Below are 26,785 nucleotides of genomic sequence, written 5' to 3'. Positions count from 1 at the left end.
GGGAGAGAGTTTAGATCTGGGTTTTTGATTCACTAAACTATATATATAAAAAAATTAGGGTCCGGATTGGAGTTTGGATGTCCAGTGCAAGTCAGGAGTTTTGGTTTTGGATCTGGTTTCTAGTTAATACAGGGCATTTTTACAGCCATGCCCCAAATTTCTTGGGGCTAATTCTCCTTCCCTGCCCCCACGGGATATAAATAACTCCCAATGACTTCTGTCCTGCCTGGAGAGAACCAGTCCCATGTTTATTGGTCTGAATAAGCTGTTGACTAGCATATCCCTAGAATGTTTGATTCCTACTCTCTCACCTTATTTTCCTTCAGGAAACCATGTGAGGGAAGATGGTCACATTTTCTTGCAGAGTAATTCACTATACTACCTAGAACAGAAATGTGGGTGGAAGGCATGAGTGAATTGGCTGCTCTGCAAAGAGCTGTTATGTTAGATCTAACTGCTTAGATATTCTTAATGCCATATGCTCTTCTTACTTGGAGCTTTCTGACTAATATAGAAATACTTATTAATCTGTACCTGTTTTCATGTTATATGTTAAATGTCTGAGTCAATTTTTGATTCTATTGGCAATGGAAATAACTGCAACATTCACATGTTCAGGTATATTTTTTTTCTTTAAAAATGACATAATAAAGAAAAATGATAAATACAGTCTAAATCTGAAAGGGTTGAAGGGCACCCTTTTCTCCCGTTGACCTCACTAGGATCTGTGGAGTCACCACTTCCCAGGAAGTGCTCAGTGCCATGCAGAACCTTACCCTGAGTAGGATGCAGAAACTTCTTAGATGATTTGCATAAATTATAGTCCTCAACAGGCCAGTTATGATGTGGAACTGGCAACTGGCCCGGAACAAAAAGACTGTGCAACAACAACAGAGCATCACGAGAAGAGAGGTTTTTCATGTTGATTTTGTAACAATTACACTGAAAAATGCAGCAATATGTGAATTCTGGGTCTCCATATTTATGAAAACTCATAGCTGAATAAAGAACAGGAGTACTTGTGGCACTAAGTACTCTAGGTGCCACAAGTACTCCTGTTCTTTTTGCGGATACAGACTAACACGGCTGCTACTCTGAAACCTGTATTTTAACTAATTATTAAAAGGCGGGTATGGTTAGAATTAATTCTTCTTCACACAACATGTAGCTGGACACTGCCAGAGCTAGCCCGGTCTCCAAGTCCATTCAGCCCTTGGCCTCTCTTTTGAGTCTGCCAGCAAGAATGCCAGTTAGTGCCACTTGCTGAGGCAGTGGATTTCGGACCAGCTCTCTGAGGATTGGGCTCCAAATACCATTTCACTGAGCCCACTGGACAGCAATCAGCTGTGTCTCCTGTTTGTTTGAGAGGTACCTTGGAACAATGAGTATGAGTGGAAGGAGAAGACTTGGCATCATACCTGCCTAATATCAGGCCTTTGGCCTCAGCATCAGGCTGCTTTGGGGAGGGTTCCCAGGCTCTCAAGGTTGCCTCCAAAACTCAGGGCCTTTAAAAATGCTACCTCCCTGAGTGAAACAATGCATGAACTACTCCTCTGAAAATGATGTTGAAAAGGGAACAGAGATGCTGGAAGGGCCGTAAGGAAGACAGCTCTTACGCCTCACAATTGTCCATGTTCATTTAATATTATTCTTCTGATTTAAAATAAAATAATAATTATATATATATATATATTTACTCTGAAATTTATTTGATGGCAGAAAAATTCTGAACCTGCGGGCTCACTGCTGGGTCCTGTTGGCTCGCATCTTCACACGCAGCTGGGAAAGGAGTCCGTGGTCCCTCCTGCTCATGAATGGGAAGTACAACATACGGTCAGAGGGGACCAAGGCTTTGGAGATGGGCAGGAGTGGCAGCCTAGCAGCTGTCTGGGGAAAGAATCTGGGCAGCTTGGGGAACCGGCCTGAAAGGCTGACAGGGAGCCAGCTGCAGCCATGTCAGGCAGATGTTTGGGAGCAGCCCGCAGAAGAGGGGGGTTGTGTGGATGTGTCTACAGAAGCTGGACAGAAGAACGGAGCCCTGGCCAAGGATCTGCAGGCCAGGGCGTCACTGAGGATGTATCACTGCCACAAGGCCAGAGGAGACCCATCCTCATACCCCTCAACTAGGCTGTTGCTAGGGGCTGGCTGGGAACCGTTGGTCCTTCTTTCACTTGTGACTATTAATTGTGCCAAGGGTATAAGCATCATTAGCTTATGGCCAGGCTGCCCGGGGGGCTAGTGGGGCAATTTGCCCCGGGCCCCGCAGGGCCCCCCACGAGAATATAGTATTCTATAGTATTACAACTTTTTTTATGGAAGGGGGCCCTGAAATTGCTTTTCCCCAGGCCCCCTGAATCCTCTGGGCGGCACTGCTTATGGCAGCCCCAGTTAAGACTCTGTGACAGTTTAATGGACACACTCCCCCCGACCCCATGGGGTAGTGCCTGTAGAACCTAGTGCATGGAGCACCTACAACACTTGTCTCCAAGCTCCTGGTGGAGCCAGCACTTTCCTAGGTACATAGGGGCTGGGGTATCACAACACTGGTGTGACACCCTGCAGGAGTGGGTCCGTTACGGTGCCTAGGGGAGGTGGGCAGGTGATATAGCCAGGCAGAGGCACCTCAGGTTTTCAGTTCCCTGTTGGAGGCCGGTTTGGTTGGCATCCAGGCTGCCAGTCCTTGGGCACAGCACCCTGTGGGTCGGACAGGTGTGCTGGATGTGAGCCCGGGGGAGTCACTGTGTAACGATCCAGGCCAGGTTTTGAAGCTGCTGGAGCCTGGGCCCAGCAGCTGTTCTGGTCACTGGGCTGGGATCCAGGCCGGGTTTTACAAGGGGCGGGAGCCTAGGTCCGGGACAGCGCTAGTGCGGGACAGGGCGCGTGCGAGATCCAGTCCGGGTTTGCAGGCTGCCGAGCACGGGGCTGAGCCGCTGTCCCGCTGCCCCGCTGCCGTCGGTGGGATGAGCTCCCCGGGGGAGAGCCGCGCTGTTCCGTGTGCGCCCAGCCGCCTCTGCCAGGTAAGAGACTCCGCGTCCGCCCGCTCTCAGGCGGGGCCAGCCACCGCTGCCAGCTGCCCGGCTTCGCAGGGAGCCCGCACCCTCAGCGAGTGCCCTGCCCCGGCTCCGGAGCGGCTGGGCAGCTGCCCGCGCCCCCCTGCACTGGCACCTGGGGTCGAGGATGTATCCGAGCCGCACCAGGCTCGCTGGCTGCTCCGGGAGACGCACCATCAGCCTGACCCTATTTGCCTGAAATCACTTTTACCTCCGAGAAATCACCTCCCCCCAACTACACACTCGGGTCCTTCCTTTGTGTCCAGTTCGTGTACCTGGTGCACCGGCCAGCACTGGGGTGACTCCCCGCTGGCGCGCACCTGGTTCTGCTGTTTACACCTGTGCAAACGGTACCGGATCAGAACACTAGAGTTTCGTGCTCACTTCACACAGGTGTAAACGGCTCCCTGAGGTTCAAGGAAGTGCAGGATCAGGCCCTTTCTGTGTAGTCCACGTCTCTCTTTCCCCCGTTAGGCCCTGATCCTGTAATTAGGTGCATGCCAGAAACCCCGATCTCAGGATCAGGACCTTAATTTACTGTCCCCACTCCCCTGCCCCCCCTTGTTTGTTTATGTGGGTAGCTTCCATTGCAACAGGGGAGAGGAAAAATAGCTTTAAAAAGCAGGAAAATATGTTTGTAAAACTGTGGAAATGGGGATTCAAAAACACTGCCCAAACCTGGCTTATAACTTTTTTTTTTTTGTAATTGGCTAGATTAATTAAGTTTATGTAAAATTTTTTTCCTTTGAAAACAAGTATACCATGGACAGGTCCAGATCCAAACACCCCCTAAACTTTGGGAGTAGAGGTCTTTGGAATTAGACCCCTGATCCCAACTTTGCAGCTGCCTGGTTTATCTCTGAGTTGAAGTAAATCTAATTTCTGACCAGCCCCAAACTTTGTGGGGAAGAAAGGTTGAAACTGAAATCGATTTTGCTGTTCAGCCTCACTCATCGCTCATTATAATTAATATGCACTGAATGGAGCATATTTATTTGCAAAGTTGAAGGTTGTCCTTTTAAAAAGTATTACAAGTTACCATCCAGCAGATATGGCCAGAAGAGAAAAGGGAGAGCTCAGCCAATCTCTGAGTTACCTGCAGAAAGCTGGAGCCATTCTGCTCTCTGCAAGTTAACAACCTAAACTTCGAAATTCATGTTGCTTTTGGGAAAAGGGAAGGAAGAGGAGATGGGAAAAGGGGGGCGAACAAATGAATCAAAGTATGAAGAGTGTATTGGTCACCAGGAAACAGGTTGCCATTGAGATAGTCAGCTAATCTCCCCCCCCCCCCCCACCACACACACACACACCCTGCTACTGTTTTATTGCCACCTAATCCTATCTAAACTGCAAATGTGATGCTGGTACATCTGCAAAGTCATGTTGATTTTAATAGTTGTCACTATGTGGATTAACAAATCCTGTTTTGTGGAGATCAGAGACTATATACCTGCTGACAAGATTGTCAGCAGGTATATAGTTCCGTCCTCAGTCCAGAATGCAGAAACATTTGCTCCCTGATATAACAGGAAATATCTTGAAGATGGTTCAGGCAAATGTGCATGGGTGGAATAAAATGAATGGCAATCAGGGTTAGCAAGAAAATCAAATGAAGGTGGCCTGGGAAGAATATCTGATTTAATAACAAGGAAGAATATCTGATTTAATAACAAGGAAGAATAATGGGGCTGAATCTGCCCCCTGAATGCCATTCCAGGACCACAGTATGCTCTGGGCTCAGCAGAATATGGCTACTGTAATGTTCTACTCTTCCCCTCACAGGCTCCAGTGCAGGGGTTATGCTAGGGGTAGGAGGGTGTGTGTGGCTTTTGCTTATCACCACAGGGACATGGGGCTGCTGTGCAGCCCATAGGCCCCCCCAGAACTGCTCTAATTTATGCCAGAAGCCTTTTTAGCCCTGTTAGCAACCTAAAATCTGGGTGTTGTAAAGGTGGCTTTAAACTTTAGTGTTAGAAGTTGATTATGAGAATTTGCCTCAATGTTAGAAGTTTAGAAGTTAGAAGTGATAGTTGGTACGACACTCTTGTTTTTGCCTATAGCGAAGGGCCCTGTATTTGTTTCACTTGTTGCCAAAAAATGTTGGCTTACAAATCCTGATGTACCCTGAGGCAGTATGATCCAGTGGATAAAGATGGGGAATCAGCACTCCAGGGTTCTATTCCCTGGTCTATTGCTGTCTTGCTGTGTGACATTTGTCAAGACCCTAACTTCTAAGCATGTCGGATATTACCCAGCTTTGTAAAGTGCTTATAGAAATACTGTCACTATTATATATAGATACTGTATCATTGCAGACTTTGACAATCTACTATAGTACACATTTATATGATGGATGTGGGATAAGGAACTCATTACCACTTAAGTCAATGGGAGTCTTTCCATTAACTTCACTGGGACTGGGATCATGCCCTATATGATTTCATATTGTTGCCAATTCCAAATGCCTTGTCACTGTACAAGAACACTGATGTCATGTCTTTGGTTTTTGACCTCTCTTGAACATGGTCAGAGCTGTGGACATATGAATTTTCATTCCATTAAATCATATCTCCTAAATGAAACTTACTTTCATGAGTTGTGTTGTCAAGGCTTTCAGCAATCCATTATAAAGAATGGTTTATGGCCAGTATCAAGAATAAGATCGAGGCAAGCATGGCTGCTGGGGTGGCGGGGGAAATGAACAGCTGCAGCAACAACCAAAAAAAGAAAGTTCCAAGATGCATTTGGAATAGTAGGAAAAACGTTCCAGGTGGCTTTCCCTAAGATACAGAGATTTTTATAAAGTAGGTGGATCTCCCTGACAGCTGCTACATCAATAGCTGTTTCTAAGGGATGCTGTCAATACACTGTCCTGTTGTTTTTCTGCTTTGTATTGTTTCAGATATTTCTTAGAACCTGGAATTGAAGCCCCCCCCCCCACTGGATTTTTCCTGGTCCTTTTGTCTTTGTTTTCCTCGGCCTTCCCTCTATCCTGTGATCCTTAATTCCTCTGGGCCTGTTTTATTTTACTTCCTTGTTCATGCTCCATTGTTGTGGATAATAACAAGCCCTACTCTTAGAGCTGTGCTGGCAATTTCTGTTCCCTCTGCAGCTGATCACTCTATGTAAACAATGGTTTTGTATGAGTAATGTCTATTTCTGGCTAATCTCATTAATTTTATTATTAATAATATATTTGTTCCCTAAGCGGTGAATATCATATTTAGAATCAAGCTCACATCCCCAGCCAGATCATATAGGCCATGTTGTACCCTCTGCTTCTGTCATGGCACTCAAGGGACAGGCTACGTATGGCATTTGTTCTTCACTTCCAAACCCCCCACAAATGATCATTTTGGGGTGGGAGGGAAGAGAGGGGACAGGACATAGTCAGCATGGCCCAGATGTAGCAGGATGCCAAACTTTTGTGAGTAAGTTCATAGTGACTGATTCAGCATTTGACTTCCTCATACACACATGGGGGGGGGGGGGAAATGGGATAACCCCTCTTTCTCAGGGGGAAGAGGGATTACAGGTCTAGTAGAAGGTGGGGGGAGCTTCTCTGAAGGAGTTGTGTTGACAGGAGCCTGGACAGTCACAGATCCGCCATGAAGATGGCCCTGTCGTCCACACATTCCTCATGGATTTTGAGGGGTGAGGGGGGAGATTTGCTGGTTTTGAGGATTGAACCTCCTGCTTCCTTCCCTCCCCCATGGAAGAACTCTACAAAGGGGGCCCTCCCTGAGTTTCTGGTCTCCTACATGGTCCCATATGACACTCTAGTGGAAGTGTAAATCTGTGTGTGTGTGGTGTTGGGTGTTTGGTTTTTGTTTTTGTTTTTTGTTAGCCCTAAGTTAGTGGTTTTCAACCTGGAGTCCACAGATGGCCTAAGATTTCCAAAGGGCTCTGCACCTCCATTTGAAATCTTTTAGGGGGGGCACACACACAAAATTCAAAACGACTGCCCCACGCTAATTGACCCTGTCCATTTAATAAACCTGCAACACTGAGTCAAAAGATTCTTCCCCGCCCTCCCCCCCATAGTTTGCAAGTAGGCAGCCCTTAGACGCACGATAAGGCACAGCAAGGACAATGTTTTCATTGTGGGGCAGGCATGCTTTGATTGCATTCTAAATCAATACTGTTATCTACAATTCAAAAAGTTATAGGAAGAATAGAACAGTAACAAATTATCTAAGTAAGGTGGTAGTAAAGTCAAAGTGAATAAGGGCCTGTTCTGCCGTTGTCAGTAAACTGCAAATCTGCACAGAGAGGTAAGAACTGATCTTGTTGATTGTGGAATCAAAATCAAATAACCTTTTATAGCTTAAACCTAATGGAACAATTAATATTGGGGGTGGGGGGAAATGTTGTAGATCAGGACAACAATTTACTGACTTTCACTTTCAGTGGCATATTTGTCAGTGTACTTGAATAAGCTCACCTCATTGCAAGCTGTTCAAGTTGAGCAATTACACTCTCGGTTACCCCTGTGCAACCCTATTAGCTTACTTTAATGCTACAATGCACAATAATGTGCATCGTCCAGTATACGCCCCAATTTGCCCTTTGATACAACTGTGCAACCCTCTGCACTTACTACATCTCGGCACCCTGGGTCAACTGTCACTGGGGTGGCAGGTGTGTAAATATGGGCAGGACTCCAGTTCCCCCCATTGAAACCTTACTGACCTAATTTACTACTAGTAGGGTTACCATTCGTCCGGATTTACCCGGACATGTCCTCCTTTTCGCGCTAAAAATAGCGTCAGGGGGAATTTGTAAAGCACTCACAATGTCCGGGATTTCCCCCTCCCCCGGCAGAGCGAGCGGCTGGGAGGGCTGCAGAAAAATCCCGGGCTGGACTCCTGAGCAGCTGTAGAGGAGCCGGAGCCGCCCTGCATTCTGAGTTGGCCTCTCCTGCAACCCGGTCCGGCAGCACTGTGCAGGGCCAGGGACCGGGTTTTGTTGTGCAGGGCCAGGGACCGGGTTCTGTTGTGCTGGGGAGCGCAGCCACGTGTCCGGCTCGGCTCGCACAGAGCCCAACACCCTGTTCTGAGCAGCAGGGTAAGGGGGACCGGGGGCAGGAAGGTTCTGGAGGGGGCAGTCAAGAAACGGGGGGGGGGGCTTTTGGGGGGGTGGAGAAAGTTTTGGGCAGTCAGGGTACAGGTAGGGGGTAGGGTCCTGGGGGGCAGTTGGGGGGGGGTCTTAGGAGGGGGCAGTTAGGGGACAAGGAACAGGGAGGCTTAGGGGTGGGGTTCTGGAGGGCAGTTAGGAGCAGGGGTCCCAGGAAGGGGCAGTCAGGGGACAAGGAGCAGGGGGGTGGGGAGCTGGGAGTTCTGGGGGGGGCTGTCAGGGGGCAGGAGTGGGGAGAGGGATCGGAGCAGTCAGGGGACAGGGAGCAGAGAGGTTTAGATGGGTTGGGAGTTCTGGGGGGGGCTGTCAAGGGGGCAGGAGTGGGGAGAGGGATCGGAGCAGTCAGGGGACAGGGAGCAGAGAGGTTTAGATGGGTTGGGAGTTCTGGGGGGGGCTGTCAGGGGGCAGGAGTGCGGAGAGGGATCGGAGCAGTCAGGGGACAGGGAGCAGAGGGGTTTAGATGGGTTGGGAGTTCGGGGGGGGGGGCTGTCAGGGGGTGGGGAGTGGTTGGATGGGGCGTGGGAGTCCCAGGGGTCTGTCTGGGGGTGGGGGTGTGGATAAGGGTTGGGGCAGTCAGGGGACAAGAGGCAGGGAGGCTTAGATAGGGAGTGGAGTCCTGGGGGGCAGTTAGGGGCAGGGGTCCCAGGAGGGGGCAGTCAGGGGACAAGGAACGGGGGGAGGGTTGGGGGTTCTGGGGGGGCGGGAAGTGGGAGGGGCAGGGGCGGGGCTAGGGCGGGGCTCCTCCCGTCCTCTTTTTTGCTTGCTGAAATATGGTAACCCTATTTACTACTGCAGTGCAAAACTGCACCTGTATTTGGGGACTTAGTTCCACTGGCTTGGATTACTCTTGGGAAGTAATCCCAAGTAATCCAAGCCAGTGGAACTAGGTCCCCAAATACAAAATGGGGGAATAGTTTTGCTGTTGCGTGCTTCCCCCTTGGTAGCCTCTTCCTGGATACTCTGTAGGTGCTGGGGAGGATAGAAGAGAATGGCAGTCTTGACCTCATCACCATTATCTGATGCAGTTTCTTTCTCCACAAATTGAAACCTCCCTGAGGGCAGATTTGGGACAGCTGTTTATGGAGAACACCCAGGAGCATGGTTCCTGACAGACATGCACACCCATGGAGAAGAACTTGGGAAGCAGTATGTATAGGCCTTTGTAAATCTAGCCTGCATTACAAGATTTCCCTCAGTTCTCCCTTGCTGCAGAGAGCCAATTCAGAGGAAACTGGCCAGGCTCATCTCCAAGTTTGCAATGGGATTTGTCTCTATTGTAGGCTTCTCCGTGGAAGGGGACAGTAGGCCACGGTCTAATGTATGGTGCAGTTTTGCACTACAGTAGTAAATTGGGTCAGTAGGGTTGCAATGTGGGGAACTGACGGCAGAATTTTGGACACTGCCATTGAAATAAAAGGTTTTAGAGAATGACAACTTTCCATGTGAACGCTCAAAAAATAAAAAAACTTTAGTCAATGACGCAAATGAACCAGTTGTGATCTGAAATGTCCTGTTCCCCTGTCTCCCTGGAACATTAATGCATGTCTGTGGGGTTACACAGCTGTAAAGAACATCTTGGCTAGACAGAAAAGTCAAATTAGTTACTAAACTGATTTCAACTGGTTGCAATCCTTGTTTGAATTTCAGCTTGATTTAAACCAGAAACTTAAACATCTTAAGCAAAACTGAAATGAGCATCTCACAGGAGTTTGCACCAGTTTACCTGAACCTGCTTAAAATCACCTTTGGTTAAGCTAGTGTAGCTTTCTGGTATAGACAAGGCCTTAATGTGGGCACAACTTGGCCTTCACTACGTAATGAATGTTGCACTTATTTCGCATTTCAGTATGAAACTCAGTCTGACCCTTTCCTGTTGTGCGAGCTGCCCTGCCCCTTCAGATGTTATGGATCACACTTCACTGGATGGACTCTAATTTGGGGACCTTTGAAGTAACAGTGGAGCATTGAGGAAGGGCCCAAGTATTTTGTTTTTCCATATTCTTGGCTAACAAGCACTGCCAAAAATGTGTGTCCTGCCAGCTCTCCTCATCCAGCCTGTTGATCAAATGAAACCTGCTCCAGTAAATGAATGTGTGATTGAGTCTGTGTTTGTATTGGAGAGTTACATCAAACCTAGAAAATGGGTGCCCAAACAGAGCTGACTTGTTCAAAAATATTCCTATGTATGGATTTGTTTTCCCACCGAAGAATGTCTGCTAGGAAAGGGTGTAACCGTAGCTAATTGGATTACTGTACATGAAGTTTCTTTTCGCTGTATTGCAGTTCAGGGATTTGCAAGGTAAGAAATGAAAGTGGAATTGAGTTTTTTTTTCTTTTGAAGCCTTAAATATTTAATGTCTGTCCAATATCTAAAACAACACTAGGTCTGGACCCAACTCCAGAAATGAACACTCCTATAATTTGGAGGGGAGTGGGTGATTTAAAAATCCCAAATTAGATCTGAGTTTTACTGTTGGCCCTTTTCATGACCCTGGGCTAAACCAAAACACTGAATCTGACACAGCAACATTTTGGGATCTGGATGCAGATCTGGGACTGAACTTTGCAGCTTGGGACCACCTTGCACTGCAATTATTTGTAAAATATTTGTCTCTGACAGCTTATTTTAATAGCCTCGAAAAGGAATCCTACCTCGCAAGTGTAGCTCATTTCAAGTCACTTGTTTTAGTCCAAGTTACCTATGCACCTTACTACACTGGAATCTCCTCTCTTTCATTGTTGTCGTTTACATCAAAGAATCATGAAACTGAGATTCTGGAAAGAGTTATTGACCTAGACGGAAGGAATCCTATGGCATCCTAAGTTTGCTGCATGAGTAACTTTTTGTGTGTGTTGGGTCTTTGTATCGCATTACGTCCCACATTTTAGATCTTGGCAAGTTGAGAGGTATGGGAGGAATTGGCTTCCAGGGTGTTCAGCCTGGTATGAGCTCCTGCTTCATTAGAAGTAGCCAAATAAGTTTTTTTTATTAATATTGTTGGGAAGAAAATAGGGCTTCCACTCTGAGGCTCTTCGTTGAATGCTGACTCGCGCTTGCTGAAGAGCTTGCTGGGATGAGGTATATGACAATGGGAGTTTATGCAGTGACAGAGGCTTAACTACAGTGTAGTTATAATGTCTTGGTTGATCTGACCCGTTCCCAGATTACCAAGTAGTTGCTATGCCATTGAGCTCATAACAAGTGAGGTTAAGGAAGGGACTGACTGTAATAAGCAAAAGGAAATGAAGACAAATCCTTCTGGGTGTGAAGCAGCCCAGGGGTGTGCAGGTGTCTGTTGGGGGGTCATGAAAAAGTCAAAAGTGGTAATAAGCAACAGTCCTCCTCCTCCCATCCTGCAGTTTCGTCATTAGAACAAGTCTAATTTACATTATCCTGTTTGTTTTAAGGTGGCACAGTAAAGCAGATTCAAACTGTGTTTAAAAAGGATGAATATGGACAAACAGGAGGGGACAAGTCCAAAGTACAGGAATGTGAGATGATTTGTCTAAATACATGCCTTCCTCCTGCAGTGGTTCAAATGAATCATTCCTGGGCTTTGTACTGATAGGATCTCACCTGCAGATATTTTTCCTAACACTGTTTGTTTTATTTTTACACAACCTTTTTCAAGTTGCCTCACAAACAAACAGTGTAGGCAGTTTAAAGGGCATCTTCCACTTTCTCTGAAGCACTTACAAAACAGGCAACCACGTATTTAATGCATAGATATAATGTGGTGAGGTGTGTTTTTTTTTTTTTTTCTTCTTCTTCTTCTTCTTTGGGAAGAACAGCATTACTAAGTGTTGTGAGGGGAAAACAAGATGTTTCCATAATGGAAGTTGAAGTAGAACAGCACTCAGGCTTGATTTCATGGGGAGCTCAAGGATGGATCATGATGAGGATGGGGAGTTTAGAAATCCTACCAATTAATAAAAGTGGTAATTGCAAGGTGGCAGGAGGAATATCTTCTGAAAAGTCTTTTTATTTTGGGGGTGTAAATCCAAATTCTACACAAGGACATTTTCTGGACTTTCAGAGTATAGGAGCAGAAGAAGAGCTCTGTGTGGCTCGAAAGTCTCTCTCTCTCACCAACAGCAGTTGGTCCAATAAAAGATATTGCCTCACCCACCTTGCCTAGTGAGCATTGTACAAAGTTTCCCACCCAACTTCTTCACTTTCAGTACACCTGAACCTTCATCTAGACCCCATTCTCCCTGTTTCCCTCCCACCTTGTGTCCCTTGCATCTACAAGGGATTCCAAACTGAAGATAGAGACAGAACAGACTTTAGCCACCCTCTTGTGCTACAGTAATAGCAAGTTCTTTAAAATGCTGGCATCCTCTGCTGCATTTGGGACACTGCCATGCCTATTAAAGGGGACAGTAGAGGTTTACTCTGTATCCCTGTGGGCAGTGCTTGTTTGTGTTCTAACAATACACCTACAATGAACTACATCCTGTAGAAGCTTTGCAAATATTCCCCACCTATGAAGTAAACAGAACTTTCAAATATTTAAACTAAAGAATCCAATTAACAGAAAAGGGGTTTTGGTTTGTGGATTGAGTCACCTTTTTCTGTTTAAAAAAAAAATTTTTTTTTAAGGCATTGATGTGTATAAAATACGGTCATTCTCTTTAATTTAACCCAATAAGGTCCACATATTCTTTTTCATAATAAAAGAACCAGGGATCACCCATTCCAATTAAAAGGCAACATTTGAAACTGATAAAAGGAATTCTGTTTTAATATGCAAAATTCACCTGCAGAGTTCTCTGCCACAAAATATCATGGAAGGGGAGAGATGAGTAGAGTTTAGTGAAGCATTAGAAGTCTAGTTTAGGGTTACCATCTTTTAGCTTTTAAAAAGGAGGACACTCTATGGGGACCCGGCCCCGCCCCAATCCCGCCCCTTCGCCACCCTCAGCCCGCCCCAACTCTGCCCCCTCCCCTGAACGCTCCGCCCCCTGCTCCTCCCCCGACCCTGCAACCCCAGCCCCATGACCCCGGACCCCGGCCCAGCACTGCGACCCCAGCCCGGCACCACGTCCCCGGCTCCCGGCCCTGTGACCCCGGCCCCGCGCTCCCGGCTCGGCACTGCGACCCCGGCTCTCGGCACTGCGACCCCGGCTCTTGGCACTGCGCGCCCGGCTCCCGGCCCGACACCGCGCTCCCGGCCCGGCTCCCGGCCCGGTACGCGACCCCGGCTCCCGGCCCGGCCACGCGCCCGGCTCCCGGCCCGGCACCGCGCGCCCGGCTCCCAGCACGGCCCCGCGACCCCGGCACCGCACCGGCCCCGGCCTCGCACCCCCGGCTCCTGCCGAGCACCGCCGGCCCCGGCCCAGCCCCGCACCGCCGACCCCAGCCCCAGAGGCCCTGGCCAAGCACCGCCGAGCCCTCCGTCCCTCCCGATTTTCCCGGACATGTCCGGCTTTTGGGGATTTCCCCCCGGACGGGGATTTGAGCCCCCAAAAGCTGGACATGTCCGGGAAAATCTAGATGTATGGTAACCCTATTTTAGGATACATTTGCATGGACAAAATGGAGCACAGATATGTGCAAATGCTGAACAAAATACAGTGAAACAAACCAGCAATCGAGTTGTTAATAATGGTGTTATGCTGAGTTCCTCTTTATTTCCCGTTGTTGCTTGCTGAGGATGCAATCCTGGAAACATATCATCCTCGTGGCTTTTTGTTACCATGGAAAAAGCATTATTTCTAATGCCCCTTTTTGAGTAATGTGGCTATGTGATGGTGCAGAACAGCCCGGCTCGGGCTAGGGACGAGCCAGCAACTCCCAGTCCCAGCTCGCTCCTTATTAGTGTCTCAAGCCTGTCCTGACAAACACTCCCAAGTTATCCTGTCTGTCTTCTGGTTGATTTGTTGAATGAAGTGGTAATTCTAACTAATACAATCAGGATTGTCTTGGGTAAGAGTAGCCTTGCACCTGTTTCATAGCCCCATCTGGAGCTCCTGTGTCTTTGTGGGCTCAATTCCATGAGAGGGCTATGGTCTCTCCTGGCAGAATTCTGCTGAAGTCAGTGGAGTTATGCCAGCAAAGGATCTGGCCTGGGATCTTCAAAAATAGTAATATGTAGAAGCATCAAGCGTTCTATGGCTGTCAACAGTGATGGAGCCTGAAATGGTTCTTTGTGAGATTCTCTTCTAAGGGTGAAACTCTGCCCCATTGAAGTCAATGGAAGTTTTGCCATGGACTGCAAATCTTGCTTCACAGAAATCTAAGAATTCAGTTAAGGCCAATCTAATGCCCGTTGATGGCAATAGGAAGACTTCCATTGACATCTCTGGACATCGGCCCAGTCCTTAACGGTTAGAACCTTTTATATGGGTTTTCAAGATTGCCTCTTTTAAAGAAAGTGGTCTTTTCTATCAGTAACAGGTTGGCTTTTTCTTCCATTCTGCTGATAAAAGCAAATTGAGTCTTCCAAATGTCTTACCTTTTCCAAACGTGTATTGCTAATTGCTATTATTGCTTCTGCTTTTAAATATGGTGCAGTTTCCTTATTTTTGTCCCAGCCTACCAGGTATATCTTACCTGATGGATGTGTTGTGAAGTGCTTATCTCCTTGTGCTCTACAGTCTGTAATTCTGTTACACTGTCACAGGTTATTTGGTGGTGGGAGGGGAAAGGAAGGGGGGGCTAGAATAGGTGACCGCAGCATGCGGCTGTGTTCGCCTTGCCTTGAATAGTCTTGCAGGGGACAATATCTCCTTTTACCGGTTTTGTTGTGTGTTAGGCAGAAGGAGATTATTTTGTTAAACTGACGTTTTCCCATGTCTTGAATTAGTATGGGAAACTGTATATGTTCCATATCCCATTTTGTTCTGGAAGGTGATGTGGTCCAGATCTGGATGACTCTGTTGATCTAGGTGATAGCGTGTGTGGAAGAAACTTTTAATTCTGCTTTCACACGTGGTATCAACTTGTCAGGTATTCAGCCAGCATTAGCAGTGGCTGTTGAAATGGGATTTGTCTGCCAAATTTGCAGATTAAAGCTTCTAATTTGGCTCAGTTTCTCTTTTTTGTATGCAGAACACCATAGAGTAAATGGAATCCGCTTAGCCTGCAGTGTGTGGTATCATTAATCTCTGCACATACCAATGTTGAGGAAGAAGACACGCAACACTCAGAAACAGGGTGTACACTGTGAAATGAGATCTGAGACTGGCGTGCCCTGCAGATAATCTATAGTTGACAAATGTCTGTAAACAGCTAACAGCAACAGTCTTCCTCTGGCACCATTTATCTCAATGGCTTGTATTAGTCTTCGTTAAGAAGCCCATTTGCTGCACTTTTCAGCTATGCCTACACAAAAAGACAGGTCTTCTAGTAGTAGCCAACTTTCCAAAAGTGGCAGTGATTTCATGCATAACTAGGGTAACGAGCTTCATTTTCCCCCAAACTGGTTTATAATTTAAAAGAAGGGGGGGGGGGGGGGGAAACAGAAGAAAGCAGGCTCCTCTGTAAAGAAAAGGTAAAATAACTTGAAGGTAGTAGCTTGTAATAATTTAGAGTGCAGCCTTGTAACACGTATGCACATGAGTAATCCTTATTCCTGCAAGTCCTCCTATTTGGAGTCTGTTGGACTACTTCCCTGAGTAAGAATTGAGCCCTTAAACCTTCTTTACACGGGTGGTTATTTGTACAACCCTTGTTCAAACCCTTGAATAACCTGGTAATTTGAGTTCTGATTAGATTAGCCTGGAGGGTGGGGTGGAGGTAATTCAGTTGTGTTATAATTGGTGCTGTGTGCATACACAGTACAACAGTCAGGTCGCAAAAGGGCACAAGAGAAATAAAAATCTCTCCAGCATTGTCCAGGACCATAGAGGATCTAAATGTACTTTAGCCTGGCACTCTAGATTACACAAATATTCCCTTCAAGTCACAACGGCTTATTAACCCTCTAAACATAAAAATGCTTCAGAGACAGTTTGGTGTTTGGCGTCTCACTCTTGTTTGTCCTGGGATTTTGGGCTGGTGCATGGGATATACCAATTTATATGTCTGCTCAGTGCCATTGGTTACAGAGAGAGAACAGGGCTAATTGGAGGAAAGTTAATCAATTGCTGATTTTTGGACTAGATCCTCAACTGGTATAAATGGACACAGCTTCAACTCGAGTTCAATGGAGCTGTGTTCGTTTATGCCAGCTGAGGATCTAGCCCCTGATGTTGAAATTGGGACCTCTCCCTTTCACCAGTTCAGGGCCGGCTCCAGGCACCAGCCCTCCAAGCATGTGCTTGGGGCGGCACCTGGAGGGGGGCGGCACTCACCCAGGGAGAGCAGGGCCGCGACCGGGCTCGCCGCCCTCCTCCCGGTGCTCTGGCTGGTCAGGGAAAGCGGGCGTTCCGGCTGCCGGGGAGAGCGGGGCCGTGGCGGGCTCGCTGCCCTCCCCCAGCGCTCCGGCCGCTGGGGAAAGCGGAGCAGTGATGGGCTCGCCGCCCTTCCCCGGCGCTCCGGCCGGGGAAAGCGGGGCTGCGGCCGGGCTCGGCGTCCTCCCCTGCCGCGCTCCCCAGCGGGGGGCGACGGGAGGCTTTTTTGCCTGGGGCGGCAAAAAAGCCAGAGCCGGCCCTGCACCAGTTGTTATAGTGCACTGAATAATAACATGCCAGTTTCATATAATTTCTCAACAGCACAGTTCCTTGTGTATATTCGGAGTCAAACTGCTGACTTTCTTGACAAAAATAAGTTGTTAGCACTTCAGAGGCAGTATAGATATGGGAGAGTGGGCTGTGTTCTGGCCCAATCATCAACAGTTCGTTAGCCAAGTTCCAACGGCAGGGCCAAAGTTTGCAACTCCAGTAAGGTCTTTCACATATAACTGAGGGCACAATTTGGCCTGCAGAAATATCATTATTGGTGATTAATCAAAAGCTAGAAGGGAACCAGGTTGACTGTGAGATCCCAGGCTGAGTCTGCAGTTCTTGCCATTGGGGCTGGGAGGGGAAGAGGGGAATCTTGTTCACTTGTAAACTGAGAGACCAGAAATACAGACTCCCCTATGCCATTTTTTACAGAGCTCCTTTTAAGAATAGACTCCACATCTCCATTGCATGCAGCGGTTTGGATAGGTCCCAAGTAGATTCATGGCAGCAGCACATTCCCCATGGAATTTTTTTGGATTTGAGTGAGCTGCTGCTGTGACCAGAGCAGCAGTTTCTTTTCGGGTCTACGTTAAAGAGGCCCAACGGGAGACAGAGGCTACTGAAGTGAAGGGTGCAGCCAGCCTGGAAGGATGGCACTGAGGAAGGAGCGTGGCAGTAGAGCTATCAGATAGATAGCCCACCTCCACGTTGGTCATGCTGCATTTTGTGGGGTTTCTGTGGATCTGGAAACAGACTATTCCAATTTGACCTTTCTGGATTTCTCTGCTCAACAAACCTTCCTCGTATTGATCTTTCTAGGAGGTTCTCCTTCAGAGAGATTCCTATCAAGATAATCAGATCTAAAAGACCCTTTTAGACATCTAGTACAGTCGATGCAGGGATGGGTCTTGTTGTTACTGAATAGGGAAATGTTGCAATATATTGTCACCCCTCTCCCATAGCAGATTTGTGAGGAGAGAGGACTACTTCCAGTATAGCAAAGCATTTTAATGCGAGAGAGAGAGAGAGAGACCAAATGAGACTTATGACATTTATGGTAAGAAATGTTATGGAAGCAGTATGTGTTACAGAATGCCATGTTCCTGCATGGTAACATACAGTTGATGTCAGTTGATTTATTCCTATTTATTGTGCCTCTAGATACCAGTAAACAAATTACACGCTATTGCCCTTATCTTAAAATACTGTGGTGAATAACTGCAGGCTTTCCTGTTTCAAGCCTGAGTCCACAGCAACAGAGGTGTGGTAATGTGCAGAGCAAACATCAAGAAATGCTTTGGCTAAAATCATAAAGGTGACGGTTTTGCTTAGCTCCTATACAAATAATCTCTGTTTACTTCTGTGTGGCTGGTCTCAATGGCTTAGCAGCATTGAAATCAGCTACCCAAACAGCAGGTGGAGATTTCTCACAATTTAAAAACAAAACAACTTTTCCACAGTAAATGCTTCAGGTAGTTTGGGTAGATATTTTTTTTTTTTTAAACCTGTTTTCTAAACAAAGAGGGTGTTGACAGTTTGATTGTGGTGGGCTTTAATTTCCCTTTTTCCCCTCCTATACCATAATGAAATAATTTACTAAAATACAATTTCCAGAGAGTAAAACAGGACACTTTAACTAGTAGATGCTTTATATGTAGGTAATCTTTTGTATGTAGTTTATTAGGTTGCTAAGTAAATGTGAGTCATTGCTGGAGAGATTCTCAAATAGTTTTGGCCCAAATTTCAGGTTTTATTAAAAATAAGTTTTGTCAAAATGAAGAGTAACAAATATTTCATGGTACATTTTATTTGAACTTAAACATGTCCTGGAAATGTTGGTTAAACTCATCTTTGTGATAGTGCATGAGAACCAGTAGGGAAAAGTGACTGGAAACAAAGGTGAAATTGCTCTGTGCAGTTTCATACCAAGCTGCATGAAATGTACATTTAATCAGCAGAAGTAGTGAATTTTTTTTTTAAGTATTTGTGTTTTAATCACTAAAGTGGTACTGGTGACACAGGTAAGAAAATACGACGTTGATCAGACAAAAACAGCATTAGCAACCCCAAAAATACATAAATCTTGAGTCATCTCCCCCTCCCTCCCCTTTTAAAATTCAAAAGGGAATTTTAAAAACAATACCTTTTGAGTTCATTTTATGGCTTTTGAAACTTTAGGTGTGTTTTCCTTTTTCTTTTAAATGACAGCTGAGTTGCTCCCATTATCACCTGATTCCAGAAGCTGAGGCTTTAAGAAATGCCAAATATACAACTCGTGATCAGATCGCAAAAATTGGCAACACTGGGAAAAGTGTTCTTGTTCCATGTAGTTCTGTGAGCTGCCTGTTTAAATAGAAAGCACTTTAAAGGACCAGAGTAGAATTGCTGTATTCCATGGATATACAGATTTTTTTCATGTGTGCAAAGCAGGTGATTCTGTGTTGTAGGTAACACCCACCGAGCATCTTTCATCATTACCTGGAGACCACCTTTAATTTCCCTTACTGCTTCTTCATAGTGACAGAACCTGGAGGTAACTCATCTACAGGTGATCAGGGACCTCTTTATGCTCAAATTGGCTAGAGCCGTGGGGCACACTGTAACAGAGCAATATGTGATCTGCTCCCCCTCTCCACTTCTGTGCTCAGTGCCAGCAGGACCACAGAATGATTTAAAAGTCATACACTGCATTTGTATTTGCTATTCAAACAGTAAGGGAACATGCACACACATTACTAAATGAGCAGCATGAAGGTTCGTTTTGTAGATTAACCAACAATAACAGTTATCACTTACATACCTTTTTTTTTTTTTTTTTTTTTTTTTGATCTCTTAAGTGGGTAAGTGTCTGACATTCACCTCCTTTTACAGGTGGGGAAATGGAGGTGAAGTGAATTAATACCTTGCCTGTGTTTCTTACCTGTTTGTTTTAGAAGCAGTGTGCTAGGGAAGCTATTTACCAGTTCCTTTGAAGCTGACTAAAATAAGCTTGTATCATGGTTAGACTGATACCGTATCGAGAGCTGTCAGAGATAGGGAGAAAGACAGGATGGCTTGCTATGGGACTTGTGCTTAAGAACAAATAAACACCCCAAATGTACACATTCAGTCACCATATGTCATGTTTATCTATAAAGGCATCTCTGTGCTATTTCTTTGCAGGAATAACTGAACTGCACTTCAGATGACTTCTATACTGAGAAGGACATATGGCAGAAGTTCTGGTGATGGATGTCTAATGTTGGAGTCGGTCCTTCATCCCTTCTGAGGCAGCTAAAGCCAGTGGGAAGCTCTCTTCTCTATATTTGGATATTTGATTGACTGTTTGAGGCAAAGGAAGGAACATAATTGTGGAGAGATTCCCCCACCCCCCAACACAACCAGGCATTCTGTATAGAAAACCATGCCAGAGAACTGCTTAGTGCCTTGAAGTAGGAGTCAAAATCTTAATGCAATTTCCCTCCAAGCCATGCTGTTGTGAAGTATTTCTTTCAAGCTCTAATACTGTTTGGCACGCTGAGCCCCTCTGCTCAGGGGGCTGCTGATGGCACTCTCACAATTGGCTCACAAATAGTTTCTGGTCTGTCGGTGCTCCAGCTGGCTGGAGATCATTACAGAGAAGATGCTGGACCTAAGCTTTCTGACAGAAGAGGAGTATGAGAAGCTTATGAAGGTTCTGCAGAGAGATGCAGAGTTGAAGAAAAAAGACAGTGATCGTATCAGGTAAGAGAGAGCTCAAGTGCTCACACATGCTGATCTGTGAGGCTCATCAGGCTATGATCTCCCCACTCCCACCCTTCCCAGCAGTGTCTGTGGGCTGCAGTGGTTCTTTCCCCCGTTCACTGTAAGAGCCTGAAGAATCCTTCTATTTCCCCTCTTGCCTTTTCTACCATCCTGTTGTGGCCACCACGAGAGCTGGGCACAATTCTCTGATTTCAACAATAACTCTCACATGCTTGGAGATGGGAGTTTGAGTGATGGGAGTGAAAATACAGGAGCAGCAATTGATGTGAGTCTCCCCCCTTGGAGTGTAGATGTTTCCTAGGATTTATTTAAATGGGACTTTAAATCTCTACCTTGTACACTTACAAGGCTTTTCCATGGTGCTTTTCACTGTGGTACCTGAGTGCCGATGCACATTAATGACCACATCCTCCCAACAGCCCTGTGAGGGAGGGCAATATACAATCTCTATTTTACAGATGGGCAGCTGAGGCAGAGAGGCTAAGTGATTTGCCCAAGGCCACACTCAGAGCTGTGGCAGAGCCAGGAAGAGACACCAGATCTGCAATGCCCTAACCAGAACACCATCCTTCCACTGTTTGATTTTTATTTGTTTGTTTGACTTCTGGCTGGTTTGTGTGGGTTGCTGCTGCTGCTGCCACTTCTAAAATGCCAGCCATTAAGCTACTCTGGTTGGTAGTAAGCACAAGGCTTAAAAATTTGGGGCAGCCAGCATAGCTCTATGGAAGTCAATGGAATTATGCCAGTTTACACTAGTGATATGATATTTTGCTGGGCCAGAAAAGCCTGTGCCCATCATGAGGGCAAGACGTGCTGTCTAGGATGGTGGGTAGGTAGCACTTCTACAGCAGCCTCTGAGGCGCCTTCATATGTCCTGCCCTCTGGCTAGAGGAAATGTGCTCCAGAGACCAGATAGTGGTGGGGTGGGAATGTCAGAAAGCGTGACTGGAGTCAAGGCTAATCTTTTTGTGGCAGAGCAATCTTGGGTAGGGCTATGATTTTTGTTTTCACTATGGTTCTATGGTTCTATACGGGCAGAAGCTCTAGTGTAGAGGCTGTTATACCAGTCGAGCATCATTTGTGCAGGGAACCAGTATAAGTGATACCAAATGCAATTTTTTTTTCTGGTATAAGCTGCATCTGCATGAGGAGAGTTGGAGGGCATATACTAACAAACCTTTTCGAGTGTACATTAGTCTTTAGACAGAAGGAACATGTGATTGCAAAAACTATTATTGGCATTAATCCAAATTATGCTTTTAATATCATGATTGCCCTTCTAAAATGCAAAATAAATTGGCCATACTGTGTGGTATGTTTTGTTGTTGTTTTTTGTGTTTTTGTTTTGTTTTTGTGTGTGTTGTTTTTTTTGTCTTTTTGCTAAATTTTGGCAAAGTTTCCATTTGCAGTTGGTTTGGTTGGTTTGTTTTATGCACATTTAAACTCCTGTGAACCAGGTCTTAGTTTGGAAAGAGTAACAGATTTTTAACTGTGGTGATGCTCGTGGGCCCTACTCTAATACAATTGACCTGGTTCAGCCCTTTTCTGAAGGGTATGTCCATGGTTCGTTTCCCTGCCTGACCTGCTTTTGAGCAAAACTCTGGTGGTAGTTGGGAGAAGCTGAGTAAAGTGAGAGGAGGTACGGTGGATTTCCACTAGTGTCAGTGAACTCAGAATACATCCCCTAGTTTTTATGTACTATTACTTCTCTACTTGTCCTTGGTCCAAAATTTTCTCCATTGTATGCACCAAAGTGGGGGAGAAAAGGACTAGAAATTAGGCCACAAAATGCCCTAGATCCATGGTGGGGAGAGAGATGGCTTTAATAGTGTGTGTTCTCCCTTTGTTCTGCCAAGCATGCTGCTCCATGTGTTCTGGGACATGTTAGCATTGAGTCCAGAGAGGAGTCCGCTCTCCATGGACTCTGCTTTATTCTACAGTGTGGAGTGAGGGGCCAGCTAACTGCATGCAGGGCAAGGCCCTTCAGAGGGGTGATCTGGGGATGTTCTCTGAGTTTATGGCCCTTGTCCCTCTCCTCCCACTTGATGGGAGTTTTGGATGTGAGCTCCCAACTTTTAGTTTGGATAAAACATTACCCTTCCCTGGGTTTGTTGCAGGAAGAGTAGCATTGTAGGTGAACCCAGGTATACCCCTAGTGCTGGGGAATTCTGCTAGCTGTGCTGATGGTTAGAGGATAATAGGGAGTCTGTAATATTGACAGAAGCACTGAATTCTAATGCTGCTTCCTAACAAAATGTCATACTGCAGCACGCAGGGTCTGTGCCCTTTCCCCACCACACCTGCTCTGAAACAGGTCAAATTTGACCCTTCATATCTTTGTATCCTCTGGGTTAATACCCCCGCTTGTTGGTAATTGGATCTTGGTGGCTCTTCTTCCTCTGGCACCCTCAGCCATCTCCAGCGGGTTGGAAAACCTTTTCCTTGAATTGTATTGAGTACCGGGAGGTAGAGCCAGCTAACTCAGCAAAGTTTTTGTGCTGTAAATGTACAGGTTAGCAAACAAAAAACTTACTAGCTGGGGTGCCAAAAAAGTCAGCGGAGTGTGCCAGGGCCAGTTACAGTACAGAGGAGTGCTCGGGAAGGACAGCTAAGTACTTGTATGCCAAAAATCTGCTTGGTGTGGTGGCCAGCAGAAAAAGGGCTGTCCAGAAAGGGTGTTGAGGGGCCAAATTGATCCCTCATATGTAACTTCAACAGGGGATGCATTTGGCTCCGTGCATGCTGGGGCATGAATTTGGCTCAAGATGTTCTGGAGCTCATGAAAGATACTTGAGGGATTGACAGACAAAGGTAAAAGAAAAGTGCAGAGCCTATAAAACCCACCCCAACCAGGCTCCCCCAAAACAAACTACCAGTGCCTCCAGCTTGGATTTGCACGTGTGGGGACAGCTGAAGATCCATGTTCCCCAAGTACCATTCGCTGTGATTTCCAGTCCAGTTAATGCATGAAGCCATCTTAATTTTCTTGCTGGTCTGACCTAAGCTTTGTAGCACCAGGCAGGCAAATTGCCCATTCTGTGGGCAGGCAGTTATAAAAAAAAATATCATTAAGAAAGACACAGCTGCTGTGATCTTTGTTTGGCATTCGTTGATATTGTCCAAGTAGGAGTGCTTTTTACTAACTTTCCTCTTTCAGATGGCAGGGGAATGGTTTCAAACTCCTGCCGCATGATTCAGCTACTTGCTGCATTAATAATGAGGGAGTGCAGCTGTTAATGATACTGTCATGAACTGGCTAGTGCATATCCCTCAAAACCGGCTAATGGATGGGATCACAACCACTCAACTGTGTGTCATAGGCACTATACTATTAAGAGCTAAGGAGATTCTCCTTTATCTCAAGTGCTGGAGCAGGAGGATAAGGGTTTTTTCCTCATTGTCATCCTGAAGTTCCCAGTGGCCATGGTGTGCAACGCTATGATAACCATACAGCTCTTGGGTGACCACAGGTTTGTTACAATGCTTAGGATTTTTATAGGGCCCTCAGTCTGAGTCAGAAACATTCATGGATTTAGCCGCACAGTGGCCCCATGAGGAAAATATTCCTATGCCATTTTGCAGATAGGAACAGAGGCTCAGAGAGTTGAAAGTTTGCTCAAGTTCCTGAAGGATTTATTTGGGCAGAGCTTAAAGTAGATCCCAGTTCTTTGATCTCACTACAAGAGTTCACTCCCTTCTTGTCTATGACCATCTATCTTTGCATTTGAATGGGGAAGGAACTGAAGTAGTCAATGGGGGAAGAACAATGCTGGGATTTTCTAACCTGAGCAGGGGAAATAGCCACTGGGTTTCTCTTAACTTTATTGGTAGCTCTGAAAATCTGAGTCCCATTGCCAGTTTTCTTCAGTCTTGTGTTCTGAGCTCTTTCCACTTACTAGACAAATAGCTACTGGGAGGATGTGACTGGCTGTACTGCATAGGAGTGTTCAGTCAGGGAACGTTTGCAATGCCTGGAAAACATAGCAGCCCCATGGAGTGTGCTCGCTCAGTCCGTCTCTAATCCAGTTCATACCATAGATGATGATTGATGGTGAGAGAGCTTGGGTGAGCCAATCAATTCCTTGAAGAGCCCTTTCGAGAGGTAAATTGCAGCATAGCTCTTCATACCAGCTCTTATCTCTATGCAGTTCAGAGTGTCAAAACTCACTGAGGGAAAGTCCTCACACATAATGTTCATCTACCAGGGGAGCTCACACATTCATGGTGACTGCATCTCCCCTGCGACAAATACTGCTATTTGTGTCTGACTTACCAAACGCGTAAGGTTAGTTACCAGGCCAACCGACCAAGGTGATCCCCTCTTACTGCCTAGCTGACTGGCACAAATCAAGTGAGCTGTCCAATTTCTAAGTTTCACTGTGGATTGTGTTTAAAAAATTGTGTGCAGAAGCGTCACCCAACATGGGGCCAGCTTCTGCCACCCTTACTCTGCAGGTAATCCTATTGAAATGAATGGAACAGCTCAAGAAGTAAAGGTTTACTCACTGTGAGTACAGATGGCAACAGCTGGCAGGGCTACCCGGGGGGGGGGGAGGGGGGCAATTTGCCCCGGGCTCCCACGAGAGTTTTCAGGGACCCCCACGAGAATTTTCGGCAGGTCTTCGGCGGCAGGTCCTTCATTGCTGTCAAACAAGTGAAGGACCCGCTGCCAATGACCCGGAGCTTCTTTTGCTCCGGGTCTTTGGCAGCAATTCGGCAGCGGGTCCTTCACTCGCTCCAGGACCTGCCGCTAAAGTGCCCCAAAGACCCGGAGTGGAAGGACCCCGGCTGCCAAAGACCCCAGGCTCCCTGAATCCTCTGGGCGGCCCTGACAGCTGGTCCATAGTTGTTCACCTGCTGCCTATGTAGTACAGTAACTCCTCGCTTAACATTGTAGTTATGTTCCTGAAAAATGCAACTTTAAGCGAAACGATGTTAAGCAAATCCAATTTTCCCAGAAGAATTAATGTAAATGGGGGAGGTTAGGTTCCAGGGAAATTTTTTTCACCAGACAAAAAACTACACACACTACAAGTTTTAAATAATTTAATACTGTAGCAATGATGATGGGGAAGCTTGGTTGAGGTGGTGAAGCCAGAGGGGGGAAGAGGGTGGGATATTTCCCAGGGAATGCCTTACTGCTAAATGATGAACTAGCACTCAGCTGAGCCCTCAAGGGTTAACACAGGGCTAGGCAACCTATGGCACGCGTGCCGAAGGCGGCATGTGAGCTGATTTTCAGTGGCACTCACACTGCCCAGGTCCTGGCCACCGGTCCAGGGGGCTCTGCAATTTAATTTATTTTTAAATGAAGCTTCTTAAACATTTTAAAAACCTTATTTACTTTACATACAACCATAGTTTAGTTATATATTATAGACTTATAGAAAGAGACCTTCTAAAAACGTTAAAATGTATTTGGCACGCGGAACCTTAAATCCGAGTGAATAAATGAAGATTCGGCACACCACTTCTGAAAGGTTGCTGACCTCTGGGTTAACACATTGTTGTTAATGTAGCCTCTCACTCTACAAGGCAGCACAAATAGAGGGAGAGGAGACAGCATGGCAGACAGACACACACCCGTGTGTGTGTGTGTGAGAGAGAGATGCACATTGCCCCTTTAAGTACGCTGAACCACTCTAAGTAGGTTGTCTTTTTATGTAGATCAGCGCAAGCTCCCTCCGTCCTGAGCCCTGTTGTCTCTTCTCTTTCCCCTCTCCCCCCACCCTATGGAGATGGGGGAGGGGGACACTCTGACATTAGCACCGCCACCCCCCGCACAGCAAGCAGGAGACTCCCGGGAGCAGCACATGGCAGTGTGGGGAGGGACAGCTGAACTGCTGGCAATTGATAGCCTGCTGGGTGGCTGTCACACGGGGGGCTGCCAGTCCACCCTGATTCCAAGCCCCCACCAGCTAGCTGCAAGGGGCTGCTCTTCCTGCAAGCAGTGGATAAAGCAGGCGGCTGCCAAACAACGTTATAAGGGAGCATTGCACAACTTTAAACGAGCATGTTCTCTAATTGATCAGCGACGTAACAACATTAACCAGGATGACTTTAAGTGAGGGGTCACTGTATGTTACCCTGCTGCCTACCGTGGTTTTATTCAAATATGCATTTCCTGACAGGAGGGATGATAGTGTTTGGTCTTCACTGGTTATGGACAGGCTCTACTAAATAGTCACCAGTTGGCTGGGCAAGACAGCTATAAAATTGGAGAGAGAGTGGATTCAGTATTTTAC

At 46.5% G+C, this 26,785-nt stretch overlaps 1 protein-coding gene across 1 annotated transcript in view; it reads left to right on the top strand.

Moving 5' to 3' along the window:
• The first annotated feature begins 2,891 nt into the window (after positions 1 to 2,891).
• Positions 2,892 to 26,785, top strand: part of LOC128843034 (synaptotagmin-like protein 4) — a 63,937-nt gene continuing 40,043 nt past the window's right edge. The window contains exons 1-2 of the mRNA XM_054039501.1: positions 2,892 to 3,017; positions 19,959 to 20,519. Of these exons, the coding sequence (XP_053895476.1) occupies positions 20,419 to 20,519 (101 nt within the window). The 5' untranslated portion in view covers positions 2,892 to 3,017; positions 19,959 to 20,418. The remainder of the gene's footprint in view (positions 3,018 to 19,958; positions 20,520 to 26,785) is intronic.

The sequence above is a fragment of the Malaclemys terrapin genome, chromosome 9, assembly GCF_027887155.1.
Source record: "Malaclemys terrapin pileata isolate rMalTer1 chromosome 9, rMalTer1.hap1, whole genome shotgun sequence".
Taxonomy (NCBI): Eukaryota; Metazoa; Chordata; order Testudines; family Emydidae; genus Malaclemys; species Malaclemys terrapin.
This window is presented reverse-complemented; position numbering and strand designations above follow the sequence as displayed.